Source organism: Cloeon dipterum, chromosome X, assembly GCF_949628265.1.
Source record: "Cloeon dipterum chromosome X, ieCloDipt1.1, whole genome shotgun sequence".
NCBI lineage: Eukaryota > Metazoa > Arthropoda > Insecta > Ephemeroptera > Baetidae > Cloeon > Cloeon dipterum.
In genome coordinates this window covers 4,450,266-4,471,056 of record NC_088790.1, presented here as the reverse complement: position 1 = coordinate 4,471,056, position 20,791 = coordinate 4,450,266, and the positions used below count along the sequence as shown (strand labels likewise).

At 36.7% G+C, this 20,791-nt stretch overlaps 3 protein-coding genes across 7 annotated transcripts in view; all 3 read right to left on the bottom strand.

Annotated features, from left to right (window-relative positions):
- Positions 1-302: 302 nt before the first annotated feature.
- Positions 303-2,907, bottom strand: LOC135945589 (endocuticle structural glycoprotein SgAbd-8-like). Its single transcript, XM_065493377.1, has 2 exons — positions 2,804-2,907; positions 303-1,193 (listed from the first exon to the last, which is right to left on the bottom strand). Exons 1-2 carry the CDS (start codon positions 2,813-2,815, stop codon positions 648-650), a joined length of 558 nt encoding a protein of 185 aa, XP_065349449.1. The 5' UTR covers positions 2,816-2,907; the 3' UTR covers positions 303-647.
- A 1,318-nt stretch (positions 2,908-4,225) lies between these two features.
- The window catches only part of Sytbeta (Synaptotagmin beta), a 60,411-nt gene continuing 43,845 nt past the window's right edge, over positions 4,226-20,791 (bottom strand). For both annotated transcript variants that reach the window (XM_065494008.1, XM_065494009.1), the window contains 8 exons: positions 19,396-19,557; positions 12,906-13,217; positions 12,071-12,284; positions 11,137-11,327; positions 10,837-10,956; positions 9,155-9,275; positions 8,946-9,094; positions 4,226-8,275 (listed from right to left, as the gene is read on the bottom strand). In XM_065494008.1, coding sequence (XP_065350080.1) covers positions 8,114-8,275; positions 8,946-9,094; positions 9,155-9,275; positions 10,837-10,956; positions 11,137-11,327; positions 12,071-12,284; positions 12,906-13,217; positions 19,396-19,557 — 1,431 coding nt within the window. In that variant the 3' untranslated portion in view covers positions 4,226-8,113. The remainder of the gene's footprint in view (positions 8,276-8,945; positions 9,095-9,154; positions 9,276-10,836; positions 10,957-11,136; positions 11,328-12,070; positions 12,285-12,905; positions 13,218-19,395; positions 19,558-20,791) is intronic.
- On the bottom strand, positions 13,929-17,454 carry LOC135946017 (uncharacterized). 4 transcript variants are annotated; one of them, XM_065494010.1, is made up of 10 exons: positions 17,253-17,454; positions 16,767-16,985; positions 16,362-16,523; positions 15,894-16,055; positions 15,470-15,634; positions 15,055-15,305; positions 14,799-15,000; positions 14,625-14,739; positions 14,470-14,565; positions 13,929-14,357 (listed from the first exon to the last, which is right to left on the bottom strand). In XM_065494010.1, exons 3-10 carry the CDS (start codon positions 16,519-16,521, stop codon positions 14,270-14,272), a joined length of 1,239 nt encoding a protein of 412 aa, XP_065350082.1. In that variant the 5' UTR covers positions 16,522-16,523; positions 16,767-16,985; positions 17,253-17,454; the 3' UTR covers positions 13,929-14,269. The 4 variants fall into 4 exon arrangements, with proteins under 4 accessions (XP_065350082.1, XP_065350084.1, XP_065350083.1 ...); XM_065494012.1 differs by having other exon boundaries at positions 15,894-15,962; XM_065494011.1 differs by lacking the exon at positions 16,767-16,985.

The window sequence follows — 20,791 nt, the reverse complement described above, 5'->3', positions numbered from 1 at the left end:
AATTAATAAATAAAAATGGCACTGGCTAGTTTTTTGACCCAAAAAATCGTGGTGAATTGGATATAAAATCGATTCTCTAAAATTTTTAGCATATTTGAAGACAAATACTTGAGAAAAGAAATTACTAATTAAGAATTTTTTAAGGCTATAAGGACCTGAAGTTTTTAAGGCTATATATAAAGAGCTAACCCTTTGGAAGCCATCAGGGTGATCAAGAACGGAGTTTGGGCACAAAATTGTCAAATTATCTCATTAAAAGTTTCCTTATTTAGAGTTTTGTTGATTTAAAAATTTCAAAGGACTATTGTAAATTCTTAATATATTTTTATTTGTTCTGACATAAATGCGGCTCTCTTATTCAGATAATTAAAAAAGTAACTAGAGATAACATATAAACAAGAATTTCATCAATAACTGAGTACAAATTTTGAGGAGATCTCGGAAACTCCAACTTTGCCAAGAGGACTGTAATTGTCGGGTTTTAACCCTTAAAAAATAATCACCTCCAGTTGGCAAAAAAACTCCAACACACACTACCTAATAAGGAACAAGCGCACACGCCCCTCTGAAAGCTAATTTTAAGGATCACAGAGCTGGATTGACTTAAGAACTAAACAGATTTTGAGGAAAAAAAGAAAAGCAGACTTCTAGCCTCCGATCTGGAAGGAGTAGCCGGCACCGAAAGAATGGGGCTTGGAGGGGTCGTACTTTTCTTCCTCAGAGTCGTAGTCTCCGTCGTCGTGGCTAGTGGCGGCTGCCTGGTAGTAAGGCGCACCGTTGTGATTGTAGTTGTTGTGCGCGGGGGCGGCCTGGTATCCGTGGTAAGCCTGTTGCTGGGGTTGAGGGGCAGCGTGCGCGGGCACGGGGTGGATCGGCTGCACGGGCTTGGGCAGGTGGTCGCCCTGCACGTGGAAGCCGTTCTTGTCAGCAGTGTAGTGCACCGTGATGGTCTTGCCCTTGGGGTCGACGTAGCTGTAAGAACCGACCCTGCTGCCGTCGGGGGAGATGCTCTCGCCCTGCTGCAGCCCGTTGTCGGCCGCGAACGAGTACTTGAATGAGCCGTCGTGGCCCAGCGCCTGCTTGTGGCTCAGGATGTTCACCGGCGGCGCCTTGTACTGCTGCTGCCCATCGTAGCCGCCGTTGTACTGGCCGTTGGCCGCTGTGGCCGCCGCCGCCGCCACGATCAGGAATGCCTGAAAATCGAGATTTTTTTCTTAATACCTTGTTGGTCAGTTTTCAAGTCCGGAAAATACATTTTTGCTCGACACAAAGTCATTTTAATAAAATATATAGGACAACTGTGCATTGTGTTTTCTTATTAAATTAAATTCTAAATCAATTTAAACCTCTATGAATTTCAAATTGATAACAGTAAAAATTAGCAAAAATATAATTAACATATAAAAAATTAATTTAATATATTACTCAGGGTATTAAAACAGAATGTAGATTAGTTTAAATAACCTGAATGGCTCTTTCTGGGTGGAAAATTAAATCAGAATGATCAGATTTTTCACTAATAGCTGACCATGTACCGCATTTAATTTTCCCCGTGTTAAATTTAACGATTAAACTGCGTGTGTATTTCTATCTTTTTCTCAAAATACAGATCACGATTAATTTTTCTCTCTGTGTTAAAAAAACGATTTGTTAATTAAATATTCATTCTTTGCAAAAACTGAAGCATCTTAAAAACAATGCCGTTTATATAAAGCCTTTAGTGCGAGTGAACGATGCTAAAGAAACGTCTTAAAGCCCTAATTATGATCAAGAATAACGAGATCACCTCTCTCGTGTTCTTAACCAGAGCTGAAAATGAGATTGTATGAATGACAATTAAAATTCCGCGAGAAGGAGCCGATGTAATTGCCAATTAACAAGTACTTTCTGTTTTACTTGAGTGCACATTCGGTGGTAAAAAGTGCAGCGCACGGTGAGAATATCACGCTTGGCGTGTTCAATTTCACGCGGCGGGAGGAAATGAAGCGAGAGAACAGGGTATTATTTCATAACGCTGCATAAAAAGAGCGATTCGGCTTGATAATTCTGTAGAAAGCATGAAGCGCACACATGAGTTTTTGCTCGGTCAGTGCGACGCGCATGACTGAATCAATTTGGACAAAACCCCTTTCACACACGACTTAAATAATTCAAACTAAAAAATGCATATGTTTTTTAGTGGACAAATATTTAAATTATGACTAAAATTTACTTAAAATAAATAACAAATATCGACTGATTAACAGTTAAATTTCTGAATTAGCCAAATTTCTCGAAATATTAAACGGTTTTTGTCAGTGTTTTTTCGCTTGATTTTAGTTCCTCTCGTCGCGATCTATATAATGTGCAAGTTATGAGGCGAATTCCCTAAATTGTAAAAATAAATCGTTATTTTACAATAAGGAGACTAATTGACGCTCGCTGCTGAAGAGGCACGCAAACTTTACAGCTGAATTTCTCAGATAATGAAACGACAAATAAGGAAAATTTAAGCTCCCTTCCCAATTTTCAGAGAGTATTTTAAGTAAAAAATGCTTTCAAAATCCAATCAATAAAAAAAAAATACTGACTGAGACTCTTCTTTTTGCGAAATTCAAGCTATATTTATTATGAGACAGTAATTTTTCAACCAGAAATTTATTCTAATTTGGATATGAACTAGAGTGACTCACAAAAAAATTTCAATTGGAAATGGCAGATCAGCCGCCAATCTAATTCAAGACTCGCAGAAGCACTGAAAAAAATGCTGCGAATTTTGAAGTAAAAAGTAAAGTGATCGATATGACTGAAACTGCAAACTTACCCAGGAGTGCATGTGGAAGGCTTGGATGTGGAGGAGTGAGATGCATGTTCCAGTATTCGGCCACTTTTATACCCGGCCATTGAAGGGGAAAGCGTCGGAAGCTCTCGCACGCTGTCACAGCAGAGCAGCGCGAGCGTCGGCGCGGCACAAAATTCTGCGTTTCTTCGCCGCACCACACGACCTAGGCCAAGCTGAGCTATTATCATGCTCACTCACTCACTTCACACCGTAATGCATTTGTCTATTTCCACACATTCATCTCATGGTGCCAGCTGCAGAGCGGGAATGCGGAACTATTAGCTTCCTGATCTTTTGCAAAGTGTGTTCGCTGGTTTTTGTGCGCCTTTTTGCATCATCTGTTTCTATTGGGGACCGGCCGGAAATGCGATTGTAACACTGAATGGAATTTAGAAATATAAACAACGCGTCAATGCACCCGAATTTCTAATTTTAGAGCAGGAGAAAATAAATCTCATGAATGAGAGGGCTGTATAATGATCCCGGTCTAGTTGGCTTCTCTCTCTTTTTATTTGTAAAAGTCAGTTATTGCAATTAAAGTAGATTTCGATCTTTTAAGACTTTTATTATATTTATTAGACACCCAACGGTGTACAACACATGGAATGTATCATATAACAAAATTCTTAGGAAAAAACACTTTCTTATATTGCTTGGAATCCTTGGAATAAAGTAAAAGTACTATTTTTACACTTGAGCAAATGATACAGACTTCATCACAAAATTGGCATATACAATCAACAGAAATATCAAAATGGAAACGTTTGTTTTAAGATCTTTTAAGATTTAAATTTTTTCACAGGAAATATTTGAATATATATACCGTTGAGACCTCAGTATTACATCTTCGTGTAATGCAATCTAAAAAATATTGGGACGTGCTTTGGATTTCTCTCGCCGAGCCCAATCAAAGTAATCAAATTTGATTTCATAATGTGACTACTGTTAATTTTGTATTCCAATTGAAATTTTGTAAAAGAAGATCTAAGAATTTTGGAACCTTGAAAATGTGCTTCTAAGCGATGTCCCATGATACGTGTGAATGTATTTGAGAATTGCAGCATCGTGCTCTCTTTAGTTTTCGATAAATTCAACTTCAAAACTCGAAAACCCCTGATTTTTTGTTGTTTTGCACCTCCAAATCTTGGGTTTTAATCATCAAAATTGCAAAATCTGCTCACCGTTGGACTCGTACTAACTTAGCTGACGGGTTTAAGTGTGCTTGGTGCTCACAACCTCTGCTAAAATTTTGAGAGCAAATAAAACTCAAATGGCTCGTTTTAACTCCAAATCTCGGGTTCTAACGATCAGAATTTTAAAAACTACCCACTGTTATAGACTCGTGTTGATCTCCCCTGACAAGCTGAATGTATTGGATTGATTTAATTTAAATTAGACTAGAAGTCAATTTTAGAACACAAAAATATTTATTGTTCCAAAGACGATGACATTGTTTCCGCACAATTTTTTGCAAAGAGCGCAACGCTCGTTACAAATTAATATGAAATATATACCACCCGATAAAATTACAATAGAACGGCAGAAGAACAATTTGTTGCACAGTGTAAATTCACAATTCGCATGAACACATAACCATCACACGCTGTAACATACACACAAGCCGCGATTTTTAATTATTTTATTTTAAGTAGATGAGTTCCAATATAAATTAGATGCGCACAATTAATGGAGAGAATTAAAAAAAAATCACTACATGAAGAATGAAAATATTTTAGTATATTTTAGACAGTCCAAGAATACAATGAATATTTAGTTGTGGGCTAGCCAGTAGAGCCCCCGACTGCCGATGCACATGCACACAGTGTACCTTTTCATATTTTCAACAGAGGGTATCGATATTGAAACACAGCACGATGATGATTTGTAATACAGATTACAAACAACGCAACAAGTTTTTGTTTTGTGTGAGAAGTTTCCGACATTCAAGTTTTGCTGAGCGTCTATCGTGAACTGAAAGTGAGAGTGGAACAGCTAAATCGTGGACTAAAAATCATTTATTTATAGATGAGGCGAGTTTGAAATTCTCTGAATATTTAGAATATGTTTAAGCGTCATTTGTACAAGAGAAAGCAGAAAGTACAGGACAGATTTTAGAGACTATTTGCTTAAAGATTCAAAATTAAAAAATTTATGAAATTTCACTCACAGGCAAAGATGAAAAAAGTTGAAGCGAAATAGGAGAGAACACCTATTATAATCCTAGATAAAATTGCTTTTCTTACTACCATCGCAAAAGTGTTTGAAATGGATGGTTATTTAATAGACAAAAAAATTCTTTTTTAATTTGGCCTTTGGCCAAAATAAAATTTGTTGTCTTGAAAACTTAACTTGGATTTAAACTATGTTACAAGCCGTCACATATTTCCAAAACAATTTTTTGTTGGTAAAATTTGAAAAAAAAATACAAACCTTTACTTAATTATTCAGTTCATCTTGCTATTGAGCACCTTAAAAAATAAGATGTTTATTGAAATATGATCTTTTTTCAATTTTAAATTTCTAAACAAAAAATAAAATCAATTTGAAACTACGCGGATACATTGATTTACTTTCCACAAAATTTTCATTAAGCAAATTGTCACCTTTTGTCAAACACTGTCGAATGGTAGCGATAAAACAGCATGACGGTTTTTTCGCTCCCCTTTTGTAAGTTTTTCGAAAAGAAAATTTGTGCTGAGGAAAGATTGTCCGCAGTAGCGTGCAAGAGTGTGCGTCTGTAGAAACACCTATTATAAAACGCTATATGATTACACACGTTATTAATATTAAATTTAAGTAAATTTCTCTGTGCCGCAGTCCAGCAGTTGCAACTTTTTATCAAAACAGCAGTTTTTGAGACACGTTTCAGTTTTTGTAAAACTCACATCAAATAGTCAGAGTAGAGTGTAGGCCAAAAATGCGTGAGAAACAGTGACACGGTGCGTATTAGTTAGTTTAAACACTCCAGCACGGCATGGGGGCCGCATTTCCAGCCAATTTACGAAAACTTTCAGTCAAATTTAGATTTTCTGCAGCCCCCATTGAGTCGTGTGAATTTTGAACCAGAATAAATATTATCTAGACAATATGTAACAAGTCATTGCGCGGAGTCACGGCGCGCGCGTGTGTATATTAATCAATATGCATTGAATGTATTTATATCTTTTGTAATTTGTGTGTGTGTGTATATTATATATATATAATTTAACCAACCATTAAGTGCGCGCAATCATGTATAATTGTACGATGAAAGACATTATGTCAATATGAAAGGCCAATAATACGCTCAAATGGAACACGCACACACATACAGTATTCCTTTTTTTATTTACACACCGAGTGTAGTGTAATTTATCAATTTCATCCCTGCAATTGTGATTATAAGTTAGCTTTTTATCATGCTTAATTAGGATTATTTTTAATAACACAGTTATATAATGCGCGCATGTGTATACTTGATATATTTTTTGTTTGACACAGAAAACTGACGAGATATAATTTTTTTTATCAATATGACAAAGAGTAATTGACCTTGTTGAGATGGAATATGTGCTTTCACATTGTTATCAAATGGAACTTGAAAATCAAGATTTAAATTTCCTGTTTATTGTTTCCAGCAGACTTGAAAATTTCAGTCAATTTGCAGCATATTTGAAATTGCGTTTATTGTGAACAAGAAATGAACAGATCTGCAAATAATTTATATTTAGCATTTTTAGGGACGTGCAAAATTAACAATATAGATTTTTATTTATCTGGTTTGGGCTGTAAATCAAGCATAAACTTTATGGCGCAATTTAAAAACGGATTTCGTGTATAGGTTACTTCTGCAAAACCAAATAAATCGATGATTTATTCAGAATTTCAGCTGAGAATGTCAAATTTACGATTTTCATTCGCTTTGCGTCACGTGTGATGCCATATAAGTTCCCGCGAGCTACATCCTCACAAAGAAAAGAATCCACTGAATTTGTTTTTTGAAATAAACAATTATTAAATTCAGTAATTTTCCCAACCGTTTACTCGTAGAAATCGATTAATTTTTACATTTTCAAGTGGAAAAGATACAAGCGGCTATTTCACTGATGGTACTTGGCAAAATAAATAAAATGTTTCGCCTTTACTAACCCATATATATATTGTTATTTTTAAGCAAAAATTCCCCAGTTGCGTAAGCCCTTAGTGTTTGAAGCCACCAACTAACAGATGGCGCCACCGTATACTTTCGATATTAAGGCAATTCCGCTGCGATTTCAGACTCAATCCTGCCACTGCCCATTCTACACTTAATAATTTTTCTTTTGACGTGCTGAAAACCAAAATTAGTTAAGCAAATCAACGTAGAATCGTAAAAAAACTATTTTTTGAAATAAAAAAAATCTTTTTCGACGTTTCTACGGCGAATGGCTGGACAGATTTTTGTTTTCAGCACGTCTAAAGAAATAATTCTAGAAGCAGAATGCACAGCAGCAGGATTGGGTCTTAAATCGCAGCGGAAGTTAATTAAAATCGAAAGAAACCACTGGCGCTATCTATTGGTGGGTTCAAAAACTAAAAGAGCTTACACAACTGGTGAATTCGGTCACTTCTGCACATCCCTAATCATTTCCTTTGATGAGAATTTTAGATATCAATTCAAACGTGGGAAACTTATGATTTTAGTTCCTTACAATATTGAATTTAATGCAGTTTATTCATTCACAAGATAAAGGTTTCACGACAAACACTTTTAGGGCAACATCGATCGAAAATTCCCCGCTTGATCACACTTTTCAATACAATTTCGGTTGGCACAGATAGTTTATTAATTCCTTAAACCGAAGGGGTCGCACAATATCGGTTTTCTGGTTAACACGAACCATAGATCAACATTTTCAGGACCATATCATGATTAATATACGTCAATATAGATGCCTCCTCGTTCCATTCAAATACGTGTAAGCTCTCGCCATAAGTTTTTTTTAACAAGAAGTTTGATAGTTCTCAAAAAGCCCCTTCTATAACTGGGTCAAATTCACGGCAAATAAACGAAATCTATTCATAATAACAGCTTATATATATCAAAAAATTTCAATTGCCTTTTTTTAGCTAAATGCACGCCTAGAATTTCTAATCCGCGAGTGAAAAGGCAATGAAAAAAGCTGCACGTGGATGATTTAAACCTTTTTTGTCTGTTTTTGTGTACGTGTGTGTGTTTTCGTCTTCAGAGTGACTCTCGCGGGTGCACAACCAACGACTATGTACATTTTGATTGAATCGTGATATCCCTCTCTGGCTGCTTTCACCTGCCAATTAGCGGATCGTGTGCCACATGGCGACTGCCTTGCGCGGCGTTTGGGTCATTTCAATCCAGTGATCGCGCTCCGGCCCCTGATGCTCGCGGGGGCCCACCACGCAGCAGCCCAACAGGGGCCCACTGCTCATCAGCTCGTTCGCCTGGTCCATCACGCAAATCTATAGAGGTAAAAATCTTCTGTAGATCGAAACATTTGCATTGGAAAACTAACACACTTGGCTGACTAATCTTTTTCTGCGCAAAATAGTTTTTTAAAATATGGCTATAAAGTCAATCAATCAATTAAACCCTGAAAAAATAATTTAAATCCATGAAATCCATTAACGTTTCAACGTTGATTGATTTAAAAAGTATAGCAATCTGTTTTATTTATCAGAATCTTAATACAATTGGAAATTTTTGAATAAATTTATCTATAAAATCAGGCTCATTTGACGTTACCAAGACAATTGCAAGCTCAAGGAGAATAATTTTGATAGTCCTATAATACAAGGCAGTTTGTTCTCATTTACTGCCGCTGTCTCTTCTTTTTATTACACATAATAATTTACTAAGACTTTTCTTCTAAAGATATTTTTATATTTTCTAGCTACTTCATAAATAAGAATAATAATAAATGAAGCTATTGAAAAACCAGAAAATAAGTTTGAACAGAACACGAAAAATTATTTAAAGCCAGCTAGCTATTTTCTGTAATATTTTAAAATAAGATCATCTCGCCAGTTCAAAAAAATATGTTAAATTGATTCCAAACTTGGAAAGAAGTCTCATTCTATCTAAAGATTGACTGTTCCTTTTTAAAACACCAAAGTAAATAAGAAAACAAACCTCAATCGCTGCATTTGGCAGGTTGGACGCCGAAACGTTGAAGGACAGAGCTTCGTTCCAGACAGGGTTGCAATTCTCTTTGCGAGCAGCCGTCTTCTTCTTTTTCATCCGCTTGCCGTCAATGAGCAGATAAACCTTCACGTAAGGATCTGCAGAGTAAACACCGGATGAAAATCGCGGCTGCTGATTTTCTCGCGAGATCTTTGTACCGATCGAGTACTTGTCTGAAGGGAGAAACAAATTTCTGGCCTTCAGCAAAACCACCGTCAAACGCTCAGCCGATGGCAAGTAGCTCAGCGAGAGAAGAACTTCCTGCATCTCCTCTGGCGGCTGAAATAATGAGATTGTTAAAAAGCGCGGATGAGAAAAAGTTTGTTTTAAAAAGTAATAATTAGTAAACAGAAACCATTAAAAAACTGCTGAAGACGAAATGCCATGGGTCGGAGAAGTCTTACACCAGAAATCAGTCTTTACTTGTAGCCATAAAAGGTTTTCGACAGAATATTCATTTTTACGGGTTTACGGGACAATTTTGGAGAGCTTTGAGGCCTCCGTATCATTGTAATTTTAAAAAATAAATAAGCCTTTGAATTCCTTTTGTTGAGCCTAATCGAATCAACAGCAAACTTGATGTCTTAGGTCACTTCTATTATTTTTGTGCTATTTAAAAAAAGAATAAAAATGAGCTCAGGATTTTGGAAATTTTAAAATTTGTTGAAAATTGGTCACATGACATGTGTGAACGTGTGTGAAAATTTCCTAATGTGTTTCATTTTCGTTTTCGAGAAATCAATCTTCAAAACTCGAAGAAATATAAAATTTTCGAAGTTTTGTATTTTTCTACCTCCAAATTTCGGGTTCTAACCATAAGAATTCAAAAACTGGCCGCCGTTACACTCGTTTCAACTTTCCTTCAACAACTGAAGGGTTTAAGGGGTGCTTAGAATACACTTCTACCCCAAATTGCGATGTTACAACCCACTTATAAATTAAACAAAGGCTGAAATTTATTTGTTTGTATATATTTAATTTTAAATTATACCCTCTTGATGTGGGGTGCTAATTTAGAGCGAGTTTTTTAATTACAATCATTGTTAAGCGGTGTGTAAGCATTTTGCCTTTTCATATCACCGTTCATTGCGTTCATTTCTCTTAATATACAATAAAATTTAACTCCACTGGCGTGTGTATGCAACCTGCGATGATCAGAAACGGAGCGGATTGCATAACTTGACAAGTTCAGGTTAGAAAGTATGAAAACAGTTGGCATTATATTATGCCCGTTTCAAAGTGGACTTGCACTGAAATATTTTGAAAAATCATTCACATCTTTACCTAAAATATGAAAAAAATTTGGGAAGGGATAAAATTTTCCCAAGTTAAGTGTTTGGGAAAGTCAGCTCAAAGTTTGCATGCTAATCAAGACGAAGGCAAGTAAAATCACGATTTCTCAAATTAGAGAACGTTTTCCTCATTCCTCACACACCGTTGGATAGATCACGACTAGATTCATCGAAATCAAGTGAAAAATCATTGACAAACTGAATATTATTTTAGATATCCGGCATAATCTGACATTAAACTGTTACTCTCAATCCTGAATTGATTATTGCAGATGAATTTTGGCAAAATTCGACAGGATAATTATAAACCTAATGAACCACTCACTAGTCAGAGCTAAAAATGCAAAATTGTGTTTGTGTGTTTCTTTATTCACTTTTAAATTAAACGAGCAAGTAATTGTAATTAATCTCCGTGTGATCTAAATAATAAATTTTAATTTGAAACCAAGAGTTTCTCTTTTGATTGGAATCAGGCACATGATATGTATGACACTAAAAAGAAAGGAAAAAAAGTGAAATGGCTCAACACATGAGTGCCGGGCACTTACTTTCTTGTTCCGCGTGATCTCTCCCCAAATCTCAAGGCTGGACGATAGGTCGAGCTCATCAATCCTTATGCGAACCTCTCCAATGACGTCATTTCGCGAGAAGCGATCGAAATCGAATACCTGTGTAGCCGTGGGAGAGAAAAGATTCGATCAGGTAGGTGTACATAAACACATGTATTACATGGAAACAATGTGGCTGGCGAGGGTGAAATCCAAGCGCTTTGTGTACATTTTCGGGGTTAAAATTAGTCGCTCATGTATGTGTGTGTTTGTGCGTAGCGGAAAGGCGAAGCTAATCACCTGTAAAACCAGCTCTTTGCTCTGCAGGTCGTCCATGGAAACGGGGAACTTGAAGGTCTCGTCGAAGAAGGGGTTTGGGTCGTTGCGGTGGATGGAGGTCTGCCTCTTGCGGTTATCCACCTCCGGCACCAGCGCCAGCTTCACGTACGGATCGTTGAAGCCGCCTTGGTCGCTTCCCGCCAAATCGTGAGCTGACGTGAGCAACAATATTTCATAATTAAAGTCTAATTCCTTCATCAACATAATTATAGAAACTTAAATGAAAAATAGCAAAAGATTTTTTTCTTTTTTAAGAAAGAAGATTTGTGACCAATTAGCAGTGCCGGACTGGGGCCAATATTTTTACCGGGATTTTAGCTACGAGCGTCGGGCCCCGCCAAGGAAGCACACCTTTGGGGCATAACTTGTTTTTTTTTATTTTGTTCTAATTTAACGTGCAAGAAAACCAATTTTGCGTGCAAGAAGTTTAATTTAATATGTTTATCGAATTTGGGGGAACGAAAGGGGAACTTTAACAGGGCCAAGGGCGCACCAAGGCCCCGGCGTTGCCTGCTATGCCAGATATAGGCCGCTTTGGCCCTGCAAATTACCGAAAAGCTTTTGTTTAAAAGCTCAGAGGGGAACAAATCTCACCATATATTGGCCACAATAATTTTTATTCCATTTTTAGAATGAAAATTACTCGTTTTGGTCATTGAAAATGCGATTGTTAAATTTAAATTAAGACTTTAATTTAATTTTCTATTTCGCATCTTTATAATTATGTTAAATCAATTTTCCTGTCATACAATTTAATGTTTTTTTAACAAAATGCCAAAAATGGAATACCAAAAGTGGAGTTTGTAGATATTTTTTAATGAAATTTATGCCTCAATTTTTGCACTAATACATCCAAACATTTAATTCAAAAAATCATTTATGTTTCCTAGCTTACCTTCAATGAGATGAACGGTGAAATCTGATCTATCAAAATCGTACTTCAGTCGGATGTGGAGTCGTCCCAAACTGTGATCAGAGTCGCCAAGGAAAAGCGGACCTTCGCGCCTGGTGTAGAGGTCGGGGCGTATTGCGCCCAACGGGGACGAGGGGGGTGCGTCGTAGCAGGAGGGCGAACGGGGTGGGATCAGCAGCGGGGACAAGCAGCGAGCCTGCATTATTTCAATTAATTTAATTATTTTTTTTGTTTTCACGATAGATTTGATTTCAAAATTTATTTTTAGAGGGTCAAAAACGACTATATTTTGGTTTAGGTAAATAATAAAAATAAAATATGCCCGATTGCTTGATTTTTACCCTCGGAACTTTCTAGAGGTCAAACCTGAGGTCAGATAAGACCATCAGAACAGGAAATAAATCAAATCCTGGCGTCAGGGTGGCCAACGAGTGATCGAAAGCTTTAATTCCCATGTGCTGTCACTTTTTAAGCCGCAAAGGTGCTCAGGAAACACCCTGATGTACCCAACATTTCCGTTCCTGAGCACCCTGATGGCTTCCAAAAAATGGTGATATAGAAAAATTTCTAACAATATCAAATCTCTCGTGGAAAAACTCAATTATTGATTAATGAAATTTTTCAAACAGAAATGGAAAATTTAAATTTTAACTGCAAAAGAAACTAATTTTATTTTCCTGCCTTCAATCTAAAAACGGTTAATTTTATTTTATATTAATTTTAATCAAAATCCATTTAAGCAGATGGTGTATTTTACAAAAAAAAAAAATAACCTTTTGGCTTCTTTTTTTTAATAGAAAATGAGTTTTGAGGTCACCTGCGGTCCTCTGGTGGTGGCGACACTGGACGCGGGGGAGACGGATCGTTCAGTCAGCGAGGTAAGGGAGCTCTGCGAGGGTGACGGTGTCCTGAGTTCGCCGACGGGCTGGCCGACGACGGGCACGGGGGTCGGCGACGAGCAGCGCACGTCGAATGAGGCGGCGCGCAGCGGCGACGGCGACCGGCACAACAGGTGCACGCCGGCCGAGCGGGGAGAGCCGTTCGTCGGCACATCGAAGTCGTAAACGTCCTCCGAGGAGCGACCGTCCGGCGTGAACGTGCGGATTTGGGGCGAGGAACCTCGGTGGCCCTGTGCAACACACTCCTTGATTTCAGCTTTGTGCTTTTCGTTACACTCATACATTCATTAATATCTATCTCGGAAAGGGTATTTCTAAAATTATAAACCTCCCTTTCCCTTCTTGACAACGTTATATCTTCCAATTTCCTATTGAAATATGGTCTTGCCTACTGAGAAATAATAAAATAACCTGTCTTTAATAATAATCACTGTAAATATTTCGTATTTTGGCTCCACAATTTATTGGGATTTCCTTGATTATTTAATTTAAACAGGGTGTGTTTGATAGGATTGAGGGTACTAATTGTTACGTGATTTAAATAGTAACGGGTCTGTTACTGATTTAAAAATCGTCTCAATTCAAGCCCCACCAAGAAAAAAGACGTCCTGAGCACGTTTAAAACTCCATTCGTCCACTTTTCTTGAAGACATCCAAAATTTCCAATAATGACCGCTTTAAGTGGTGTTTTGGTCTACTTTTGGGGCCTCCCGGCTGGCCTGATTTTACCTAGCCCTTTCGCAGCTTGTCCCAAGTCGTAAAAAAGACATCTCTGGATAAGGACAGAGAAAGTTCTGATCCAGTAAAGAAAAAACCTGGTTCATAACTTTCCTAAAGACCCTAACCAGAAATATCCTTCTTATGTAAAAATCGGTACTTGCAGAAATGTCACCCAATTTGGACAAGAAATGAGGTTTTTAGTCAAATGAAATTAACATTAATATTTGGCATTTCTTAATTTTTATTTCTTACTGGCCCTATAAGATCCAATCAAGTTTTTAAACGAGCCTAAGTCATCATGGCATTCACTCGATTAATCTTGAAAATCTCCTCCTTTATAACTGGACCGACTTTTGTTTCACACAACATTAAATGTTAATATATAATTTTAGATGAAGAATGCAGTGGCAGTATTGGTGCCTTAAAATCAAAAGTAACTGCTGGCGCTATCTAGTAGCGGCTTCAAGACCTAATGGATTTTGCAACTAGCTATTGGAGATGTTACATTTTAAAGCAAATCCGCATCAGTGATGTAAATATCGCCATCAGAATCGCTCAGATCCTAATCCAAGTTCCTCGTTGGAATACTCCTTTTTTGAGCAGGATGTGCAGCAAAGCCCTCATGGCTCTTCTCAGTAGTAGGAATGTGGCTAAAAATCAGACATTTCAATGACTTCACACAAAAATATAACTACTACAGTCAAAAACATCTGTGACTAATTAATCCTTGCATTAATGGAACTTTTGTGGAAAAATTTGTACCTGGTTCCAGGGAAACAGCCATTGCCTTTGTCCTTCTGTAAGGGGGACATTTTGTATGGTGAAAATGGAGCTTTACGCTGATCCATAGTTTTTTGCCTAAGAAATGTGAATTCAAAATGATTGATCACAGACTTATAAATTGTTAAAACACTTACGCATCAGTATCATCCTTGCGCAACTTGCTTCCTTCTCTTCGAAGATAGTCACCAACGAATGTCTCCACCATTTGTTGACTGGCCATGAAGTCCTTATCTAATTGATTGATTGCATCTAAAAATATGAAAGAAAGTTAACTTAAGGTAAAAGAGGCATGGTGGATGTTATTTTACCAGCAATTAAGTTGATGAACAGTGTGCCAGCAATCTTGACAATATTTTTTCTCCCTTGACCTGCTTTGCTGCTAACTTTGACAAGAGATGGGGAAAAGAACAATGGCATAATGATGTTGCAAATGCACTTCCTGATTTTGGTCTCATTTGTACCAAACAACTGAAAGCCCTTCTTCGCGATGTGATTTTTTGTAGCTTTCAGCTGCAAAACAAATATCAAATACAATTCTGAGGAGTTGATTTTGAGTATATTTACCAGCTTTTCATAGAACGACTTCTCATCCAAATTTTCCTCCATGTCAAAAAATTCCTTTGGTCCTTTTAAAGGTAACTTCAGATCAAAGGTGTCTTCTTCAATGGGCTTGGTGGTGCACTCCTTGTGCACGTTGTTTGGTGGGTTGTTTTGCAACTGATCCAGTCGGGCATGAATGCTCTCAACGGTAAGCTCAATCAAAGCCAGCTTTTTTTGGATCATCTTTAAGTTCTTCAAGACCACCCTCTGAAAGACTAAAATCATTTTTAAGTGCTAGAGCTGCTTGAGGACAATTTGCATTTAGACGCTCAATTACATTGAAAGATGACCGAGAGGAGCAGCAAGGAGGCAAATTTTTTGTAGCAATTATTATCTAATTATCTAATTATAATGAAATTAAATTATGTATGTACTATACCTTCAGTACTCAAAGGAAATACTCCCTCTTTGGGTTTCTTTGAATCTGAAACATTTTGGGCAACTGAAACGGATTGCAGTGGTTGGTGATTGGAAGCCTCTGCAACTCTCCTTATTTTTGGTCTTTCAGAAAGAAGCAGCGAACTCTCTCGCTTTATTCCCTTATCTGCAATGTCAAATTATCATTTTTGTATGGTATTCAAGGTGTTCAACTGAACAATCCTGCATATATTATATATCTGCTATGTGCAAGGCATAAGTCCAAAATAGATAATGTTTAACTGTACATAAATAAAGTTAGATAAATAACGATTACATGTTAACAAATTTTGTTACTAATTGTTAACACAAGATTAAAAATGCATAAAATTATGTTTAACTCTAGCAAATATTATTTATAGAATTAAATGGTGTATGTACTATACCTTCAGAGCTCAAAGGAAACACCCCCTCTTTGGTTTGCTTTGAATCAGAACCATTTTGGGCAACTGAAACTGATTGCAGTAGTTTGTGATTTGAAGCCTCTGCAACTCTCATTTTCTGTCTTTCAGAAAGAAGTAGCAAACTCTTTCGCTTTCTTTCCATATCTGCAATGTCAAATTATGATTTTTGTTTGATATTCAAGGTGTTCAACTGAACCGTCCTGCATATATGTATGTATGTATATTAAATTATCTGCTCTGTGCAAGGTACATACTAAGTAAAAAATAGATAATGTTTAACGTTTAACTTTACATAAATACATAAGTTATTAAAATAACGATTACATATTAACAAATTTTGTTACTAATAAATGTAACACAAGATTAAAAATGCATTACATAATATGTTCAACTCTAGCAAATATCTAGATAATTATTATGGAATTAAATAATGTAATGATGTAACTATACCTTCAGTGCTCATAGAAAAAACTCCCTCTTTGGTTTTCTTTGAATCAGAAACACTTTGGGCAACTGAATCTGATCGCAGGTGTTGATTGTAAGCCTCTGCAACTCTCCTTCTTCTTTGTCTTTTGGAAAGTTCAAGGTAACTCTTTCGCTCTCTTCCCATACCTGGAATGTCAAATTTTGATTTTTGAATGGTATCATACATACGTACATTATGTATTATGTATGGGGGACTCACACTTTCCGCTCACTCACACTTACTTCTCGCTCTGATGGGAAGATTCAATGTTAATCCCTATCCTAGCGAGAAGTGTGAGTTGGGCGAAAATGGTGAGTCTGCCATATTCAAGGTGTGAATTTTTGGTTTTATAAAAAGAATTACAATGCTTCAAAATGTCAAACTGTTACCTAGCACGCAATTTGTAAACTCTTGAATTGTTATTGAAGTTGCACTACGTGTAGTTGCGTAATTCGTATGTACATAAATTCATGTACATACAGGCGGGAGAGATGAGGGATCGCTAACACTGCTCGAGCTCAAGAATCGAGTTAATTTATACTGCTTGCCTCTTCACGCGCCTCGCCTGCGCTCTCGCAGCGCCCCATGAACGCGCTAATTGTTCAAATCTTTACAAAACAGGAATAATAACAAAAAATTAATTCAGCTGTTCTTCAGTTAAATACAAAATACATACTGAAAATAAACTCGATCAGATATGAGCAACTTTAAATTTCACACAGGGTGATTTGAGTTAAAGTTCCGGCCAAGTTTCAATCAATCTGTGTGAAATACATATTTTTCTGCGTCTTAAAGAAAAAAATGCTTTGTAACTTGATAAATATTGGATAAAAGAACTAAAGCATTGTGCCCTGTCAAAGAATTGATTTTCTTACCTTCACAGCGAGTTTGGTCCGTACAATTTTGGTATTTCTGCTAAATCACTGAATTCTTGAAGTAAAATACAGGGAGCATTACGTTCAACCACTCTTGAAGCACACAGGAAACAGGAAACTGGCGGAGAAAGCGCAGTGTTGACCTATGAATATGAAGATGAACCGTGTGTGCATCCCTGCACACTGCTTGGGTCATAAATTTTCTTTTGACAACCACCTCTTTGTCGCTTTTGGGAGCTGCAGGCTAACTCTCGTCTTGGCATGTTGTGCAGTGCACAAGAAGCAAGAACAATAGCGCGTGCTGCATCAGAGTGACACCCGAGCCACTCAATAGAAATCGAAAAAATCTAATCTATCCGGCGAAATTCAATTAACTCAAGGGTTGCGGCAGCAAAGGAATAAAAATGAGAAAATTGATATGGCTTGAGTGGTGCAATAACTTCTCATTATTAAAAAGAACTCTGAAGGAAATAATTATAGTTTATGAAAATTTATCAGCATTGGCATTTTTATGCCTAAAATATTAAAATTAGAAAAACATTAATCTGAAAATAATTTTTCTTTTGAGAGTATCGTACCCAACTTTCAATGAATCGTGCCTTCAAAGTTTGTGGATTAAGTTTAAACATTGTTTCATACAGAATCTCTGCGGAAAGAAAAACCTGCGTTCACGTCTACTACAGCTCAGTGGTGATACAAAAATTCAAGAGTTGGGGATTTACAATAAATCTCCGCTCCAATTGCGAATTTTGAAAGTTTTTGAAAAATTACAAAAAAAATATATATAATGCAAATTATCATGAATTTTATTCTGAACAGTTCTGTATTTAATTTTCTTAACTTTTTACCAATTTTTGACAACAGAGGTATACATTTTCAAGCTCAACGTGCTCTAAAAATAAATTATTCTATTGGTCATAATTATATGTCAAAAAAGTCGTAAAAAATGCATCTTTTAGGGGGAAAAGAATTAAGATTAATTAACAATAAAATTCCAGAATATAGTTTCCTTGAAGGGCAGGGGTAATAGGCCGTTATGTTCATAAAACCAGAAATTATGCGCGTGATTTATTAAAATATTAGAAAGAACCAAAAATACAACAATCACCTCAACCTATCGAAGCTTATATTTTGCCTTTTGCCTTCTGTTATCCCAAATCCAATAAAAAAACACAAATAAAATCAAGATAATAAGTTCTAGCGAGTAAAGTAATAAGCGAATAGTAATTTATGAGCAATTAAATAATTTAATTTTTAACTGTCTGCATAAATATATATACCAGTGAAAAGAAGTAGCTTTTATCACACTTAAATGTTTTTCAAATTTAAGTTAAAAATATTTAAACGATCAAATAAAGTGCACGACGGCAAAAATGTTGAGAGTCTGAAAAGAGAAATTCATTAGGAAATTGGCTGAGCGGGCGAGCGAGCGAGTCGCCTGCTTCCTTTGTCTCTTTTTCACAGCCTCTTCCTCCCCTTATCATTCAACCCTGGCCGGACACATGTGTGCTGGGCCTCAATACAAAGCATAAGAAGATAATTTTTTACGGTCAGCTCCCCGATAAAAAACAGGCAATCTCTCCTGAACGACAACTGCACCCCCTGATTGTTTTTTCTATTAACTTTTGAGTTCGATAAATGCAAGGGATGACTGGAACTTATTATGCAGCAGTACACCCCTAAATGCAGCTCAGGTTGCATAAGTTCAATACTATTGTTGTACGCAATTAATTAATCGAAAATACAGGGAAATTGAACGAGAGAATTATTAATTTTACGAACATCTTTCCTTTTTTACATATATATCAAAGCCAAAAAATATTCATCGTATTTTTTATTTAATACTTTAAAATTCAAAAAATACATGACTTGGTAATTTAAAAGTCATGATTTTTAATATTTACAAACTCCCATTATAAAATATGAAAAGTGATAGGATTTATCGGATTTATATAAACTTAAAATTTTAAATCTGCTCAGCGAGACAAAAAAGGGTGCCGTATTAATACTTGTGCAAGATTTAACGATTTTTTCAAAGATGTTTTCAAAAAATAAATTTGAACAATTTCAAAATTTTATTTTGCATAAATTTTGCTGAATAATGCAGGTCAATTATTTTTGAAATCAATTGTTGGATACTTGCCTGTCTGGCGACAGAGCCGCTGTCGACGCTGCCCTGCGAAGACACAGACGGTGACCTGGCGAGGCGGGGCTGACCTCCTGGGAAGGAGCGCGACTGGTGAGCGAGTACGGCCGCTGAGCTGCCTGGTTGCACGGCGTGAGACTCTTTGGGCAGGCTGAATTGCTGCAAGCACCGGCAGAACGCTCAATTACTCAATTATCCGCACATAGTGACCGGCGGGCGGGCGGGCGGGCGCTTAGGCCGAGTTTGCTGGCCGAGTCTCGCTGTCATTAGAGCTCGGGGACCGAAGAGTGCCTTTATAAGGCCGGCCGCTTTTAATTAAGCCTCGGCAGCAATTAGGCCGGCTCGTGTGGCGCGGAAATTGGGAAATTGGAGAGGAATTTCATGGCAAAAAGTTGCACGGCAAAAAAAAATCTGCCCCCGGCAATCGGGATGAAAATTTTTCTTCTGCTCAAAATGCAACAAGCGAGCAGGATTTTGCCTGCCGCAGGGTAATTGGCCAAACTTTTTCTGGCTCGCTATACAAAACGTAATTTTATTCCAACTTTATGCTGTTAATAATATGTTCGCATTTCCTAGAAACAATGTAAACGCTCCAGTAAAAATTTTTCTCCTGTATTGTTTCAGTCTTTTATAAATAATGAATTCGCAGTTAAAATTTATATTCATCTCCAATTTCCAGTTAACATTTCAGATAAGCAAACAGACAAATGTTAAATTTTAATCCTCATTGATATGATTTTTTGACGATGTTTTGACTGTTTTTCCGCCAATTAATTCAACGGGTTAAAAGATAGAATCTCTGAACATCTAAACGGGCAAATTTTACCGTAAATCTTTTTGAGAAACCTCTCTGGAATTCCCATTTTTGTGGGTGTTACGATCAGGCAAATTTTTAAGTAATGCCTAAATTTGTTCATGTTGGTCAAATAGAATCAAAATACGAATAACTCTGGACTCGTCTCGTCTAAACAAAACAGCTTTGATCTCAAAGTAAACCCAAAAATTGAATTTTAGATGTGAACTCAAATTTGATAGTGAAATTTTTAATTTAAATCACCATTTCATATAGCGCAAAAGTATCAGTATCGTCATAATCTGGAGTAGCGATATTAAATTACAAAATAAAAACCACCGACATAGTACATTTTCGGGTTTTAAAAAAATACTTACACGCAGGTTTTAATGGTCAGATTTTCGAAAACTACACACCGCTACACTATTATTAACATCCCTTAAATAGCTAAAGCGCTTTAAGGGTGCCAACCCTTCAACTCCCCTTTCAAACCCTAAACATCTTAATACAATTTGCATCTTTTGTTGTTGTTTGCACCTCACTGCGCAACGGAATTTAGCGTTAAATCACCCTGAAACTACTTCAGCTCATCATGGGACG

Bases quoted from the DNA above. Each gene is read 5' to 3' on its own strand.
- LOC135946017 (XM_065494010.1), bottom strand. From the start codon at position 16,521: ATGGGAAGAGAGCGAAAGAGTTACCTTGAACTTTCCAAAAGACAAAGA. The intron at 16,056-16,361 runs GTATAGTTACAT...TTGACATTGCAG, and splicing joins TTTTTCTATGAGCACTGAAG to ATATGGAAAGAAAGCGAAAG. The intron at 15,306-15,469 runs GTATAGTACATA...AAATGATTTTAG, and splicing joins ATTTCCTTTGAGTACTGAAG to TCTTTCAGAGGGTGGTCTTG.